Here is a 5,345-nt window from a genome sequence, read left to right as displayed (position 1 = left end):
CCTAGTCGGCCCTGGTCTCATATAGCCCTAGATTTTGTCACCGGCCTGCCTCCTTCCCAGGGCAACACTGTCATTCTCACCATCGTCGACCGTTTTTCTAAAGCCGCCCATTTCCTCGCCCTTCCTCAACTCCCCACTGCTCTCGAAACCGCCCAGCTCCTGGTTCAGCACGTTTTTCGTATTCACGGCACTCCCATCACTATCGTTTCTGACCGCGGTCCACAATTCACCTCCCATGTCTGGTCTGCCTTTTGCACTGCCCTCGGAGCACGCCCTTGTCTTTCTTCCGGCTATCACCCCCAAACCAACGGCCAAGCTGAACGGCTAAACCAGGAGCTGGAAAACGCCCTCCGTTGTGTCACCAGTTCCTCACCAGAGGACTGGAGCCAGTTGTTGCCCTGGGTGGAATACGCCCACAATACCATCTCCAGTTCTGCCACTGGTATTTCTCCCTTCCAGGCATCCCTAGGCTACCAACCTCCCCTTCTGTCTGCTGCTGAAACCGACATAGCTGTCCCCTCTGTCCAAGCTCACATCACCCGCTGTCAGGCCATCTGGGCTGAGACCAGGGCCACTCTTATACGCACGGCGGAGCAAAACAAAAGACTAGCTGTCGGGCCGCTCCCACCTACCAGGTTGGGCAACAGGTGTGGCTCTCCTCTGCCTATGTCCTCATAAAAGGAGCATGCCCCAAGCTTTCGCCTCGGTTCCTAGGGCCGTTTACCATCCAGGACATCCTACACCCTACTGCCGTCAAACTCGACCGCCCTGATTCCCTCCGTATCCACCCTGTTTTTCATGTTTCGCAGATCAAGCCTGTCTCCTCCAGTCCCCTCTGTCTGCCGCCGGCTCCACCTCCTCCAGCCCTGGAGGTGGACGGTGGCCCTGCATATGCCGTCAGGCAAATCCTGGATGTCCGCCCTAGGGGCCGGGGTTTCCAATATCTGGTGGACTGGGAAGGTTACGGTCCAGAGGAGCGGTCCTGGATTCCCCGCTCCTTCATCCTTGATTCTGCTCTTCTCACCGCCTTCTATCGCGCACACCCGGACAAGCCTGAAGGGCCCACTCTGTGTTCGAGTGCACCCTAACAGTTCCTGCAGGTGTACAAGCTGTATACAAATGAGTGCTTGCAAGATCTTGTTGTGACACGAACTTCTCACTTTCCCCTTGAACGCTCACCTGTGACAAATCAAGCACTGATAGAACCAGGCACAAAATAACTCCTTTTACTCCTCCTCATATGACTGGGCACTCAACAAAAAGTCACGCAATAACAGTGAAACTAGCCCATGTCCTCTTAGTTTCAATCATTTCATTCATTAGTCATTGGGAAAGGGTTGCAAAAATCCAGCTCAGCATCGGAGGTGTAATTAATATGATTGCATCTTTCACATCACTGTCTCTCAGGGCTTTCATCCTGCAATGGCTTCCCCATAAACTCAACGCTTGTACCACTGTTACTGCTGATTAATGCAATGCTAGCTTAACTGACCCTGCTGAAAAAGTCAATCCTCTAATGCTAACCTTTTTTGAGAGCAGAGAGGACCATAGGTGCCAAAAAGCAGATATGTGTATCAAAGAACAAGAAAGGGGCTGAAAGAAAAAGAGACAGGGTAGGAGAGAAAACATTTATTTGCCAGAACACTGAATGCACTTGATTAAGGGCTCAGGTTGCTTTGTATAAAATGCACTTGATTATAGACAGCCCTAGTAGTGGCACTTCCTTGGTGAAATAACAGTCAGGCATCACAGGCAATCTGTTTCCAAATGTACTTTCACCTGTGGATAACCTTAATGAAATCACAAGCTTGAAAAGTTAGAGTCAAGTTCAAGTTTGCCTTTTAGAGCATTAAGCACAATGATATTTCCATTTGAATTTGAGTGGGATTCAACTTTAAGGTTTCATAGCTTTCCCTAGCATGCTGGTAATCATGAACAGGTCGGCAATACAGAGATGTGTCTGGAAAACTAGAGATTTATTTAAATGGTAAATCACTTTAAACACAACACTGCTGTCACCTGAGTTTTGCCATAGATTAGATATTGGCAGCCTCATGTTATTTACAGCTTCCCTTTGGAGCCTGCTTTTATTAACTTGAGGTGAGAATCTTGTAAACCACAAAACACTAGTTGATTCAGGAAAAAACAAGCTATTCAGGAATACAGGTATGAAGAGCATATGAACAGTAGACCTAGGAAAGGATCTGCGTCTTACAGTATGCATTCAGTGTCAAAACCATATTTTTGCCGTGAATACATCATTACATTTTAGCACCAAGCACCAGGGGTCTGAAATTGAATCTAGCTTGATTTTCAAACTGCCATAACCTAAGGGAAACATCCTTTGCTTCAGTGCACCACTCAGCATATACAGCACATCAGGAGCTGTGTTTCTTACATAGAGTGAATGATATTGCTTTGGCCACACAGACACACACACACACACAGAGAGGGAGGACCATGTGTTTATGATCCTCTGACATGGAATATAATCCTGGCCATCCCTGCCCTGAACTGCCCAATGATGTGATCAGGATACTGGAGACCCGACGTAAATTATTAGCAATTGGATTTCATCACGGTCGACCTACCTAACTGATGACAGAGTCAGAGTGGACACAAGGAGGATGAGGAGCTGAAACAGAAGTTGTCATTTTAACTGGGATGGCCTTAACATTGCTGCAAAATCATCAGATTTATCATGTACAAATGAAAACTGTATGTGACTGATGTAGCAGTTTCTACACATGTAGTACATGTGAGGGGAGAAGATTAGTCTCTATCACTGTCTCAGTTCTCAGTCAAATTGAATAAATGTGCTCAAAGTAAACAGCTCCATAAACAGTAGTATCCTGTCATGACTCTGTTCCACCTGTTTCCGGTTGTATGCTTTTGTTTTGACATAACTTCCTGTTTAGCTATAGCTTAGTCACGAACCTTTTACTTTAATCAGGACTCTATTGTTTACACCTGTTTTCAATCTTATTTAGGCATCGTCCTCCCACCAGGATGCTGCCAGATTGGTCTAGACCCCAGCTCTGACTTTCCAGCGATTATTCTTGTACATGATTCACTTGTTCTGACCCCGGATTGCTTTTGACCACCGTGTTTTGCCTTATCCCCCAAGTCTGTTAGCCTGCTGTGTACTGACCCTCAGATATCTCCTCTCTGACCTTGCGATTGTGGATCTCTCGGATGTATGTGTTTGCCGGCATTGACCTTGGATTGTATTAGTGACCCGATGTGGATTCTGGACTTTTGTTCTGTTTCTTTTGTGTTACCAGTAAAGTATCTAGACTCTACCTGTTCTTCATCTGGCATTATAATTGAGTTCACCCTAGACATCATTGGCAGCTTCACGCGCCGATTCTGACAGTATCCATCATTATACCTGTAACGTTTTGACAGCATCCTGTCATTTTGTTGACTGACAACTAGAAAGAAGTCGATATTAATTTCCTCATCCAGCCTTTAGATGTCCCTGAACCCCTTCACTTGTGACAGCCTTCCTGTCTGACTCTGGCCCTGATTACCTCCGACAGACTTCCCTCACAGGGACCCATCTTACTGTGGGAGATATCTAGGGGTGGAAGCTTCTTTCACCAACACCATGCCAGTTCCTGAGTCAGCCTCCAACACCATGCCCGTGTTAGCCTCTAAAGCCAACATCCAGCCAGCTCCAGAGTTAGCATCCATGGCTGACACACACCCAGCTCCAGTATCTGCCTCCATTGTCGTGTTCAGGCAGTTCCAGAGTCAGCCCAGTGTCTGGCTTCCTAGTTGCCATTCACCTCCAAGCTCCTGTGTCCTGCTCGCCCTCCTGAGGGCTTCCAAGGCCAGCTTTGGGTGCAGTGATCCACATCAAATCAGCCTCCATCCAACCATGATGCTAACCTTCACTGCCTTCCAGAGGAGCTTGCCATGGGCATCATCACCATACTCAAGAGCAGCTTTTTTATCCTCACAGCTGTTGCCCATCAGGAAGTCTCTACCTGTCAGCCCAGCCTGTTGGTTGCTCTACTGAGCGACCATCTTTCTCTTGTCTTGTCCTGTGGCTGTCCTCCTGCTCCAGAGGTTTCCAGTATCCAGGTCCTCTGTTCAAGATTTCCATATTCTCTCTTGCTCAACCCCTGGGCTGTCTGCCTGAAGTCAGCTGCACCATGACAGGCCTCATCCACCTGATTCCACATCCAGACTGCTGCCACCCTGGTGTTTCTGGAGGTGTGTCTTGATGTGAAGGGGGTCAGGGGTGGCTGTTCACTGTTGGCTCAACCTTGTTTACCTTGACCATTGATATTTTTTTTAATATTTATGGTGGTTCAGTCTGTTTTTTATCATGCAGAGCCAGAGCACTTTTTATCAATAATTTAATTACAGCAATATTTGAAAATGAAGTCTCTCACTTGGTTTTCTGATGAGGGATTAAAATAATGCCTAGCACCAAGGGCTCTGCTTTGCAAGCTAGTAAAACCACACCAACACCATAGGTTATGTGCCACTTCTTAGTGGCTCATTCCCACGTGATCAAGATGCGAAAGATTAACAAGGCGTGCAGTGGAAATGCAACTTCGCTGCCTCTGGAGCAGCTCAGTACAGCTCCGCTGCACACACTGGCTCAGCAGAAAGGGTCGAAAAATGTCTCTATTTCCAGCCTCTAGATGCTTATGGATTCCTTCCCTTGCCCTTTGTTCCTGGCCACCAGGCTTTGCTCCCTTGCTCTCCTTTTTTTTCCCTTCCCTCACTAACTCCCCACTATTTAAACCACTCAGTTCCACTAGGTCTTTGCCAGATTATCTTAGGTACACCCACCAGTTTAAGCATGCCAGCACTTTGTGTCCCTAGTGTTCCTCATGTTGCCTCACTTTCCTGTTCAGGACTCAGCTTGTGTTGGACTCTGACTCTTGCCTATATTCCTGAGTCCACTGATTTATCAGCCCTGGTACTATAACATTTACTTTATCATTTGGTCGCACATCACACATCAACTGCCACTCCTCGTTTTCTGCCTCTTATTTTCTATTTCTTCCACACAAATTGTTACCTAAACATGGTAGTTTTCACTACTTGCAAGGATGAAAACCAGAGAGATTGCACAAAAAATGCCTAATGAGAATGCAGTACACAGCTGGTCAATATTCAAATTGACAAACTCATGATTAATTTTTACAGCTGGGACCAGGTTTCTACTCAGTGCGCCTGTAGCTCTATGATACAGACAGAGTGTTCAGCTTTGGATTTGAACAGGAAATGTGAGATGGGGGCGGTGTGATCACACTTCTAGTTTTGGTTCCCTACCTTGGCAGCCACTGATGAGCTGGGCTTCTCCAGGAGATCCCACAGCTTCT

At 46.9% G+C, this 5,345-nt stretch overlaps 1 protein-coding gene across 1 annotated transcript in view; it reads right to left on the bottom strand.

The window, feature by feature from the left end:
- The window catches only part of kcnb2b (potassium voltage-gated channel subfamily B member 2b), a 78,361-nt gene that overhangs the window by 70,816 nt on the left and 2,200 nt on the right, over positions 1-5,345 (bottom strand). Inside the window, 1 exon segment of the mRNA XM_020600062.1 lies at positions 5,296-5,345. This exon segment is cut by the window's right edge and continues 70 nt beyond it. Coding sequence (XP_020455718.1) covers positions 5,296-5,345 — 50 coding nt within the window.

The sequence above is a fragment of the Monopterus albus genome, unplaced genomic scaffold (assembly GCF_001952655.1).
Source record: "Monopterus albus unplaced genomic scaffold, M_albus_1.0 scaffold44.1, whole genome shotgun sequence".
Classification (NCBI taxonomy): Eukaryota; Metazoa; Chordata; class Actinopteri; order Synbranchiformes; family Synbranchidae; genus Monopterus; species Monopterus albus.
This window is presented reverse-complemented; position numbering and strand designations above follow the sequence as displayed.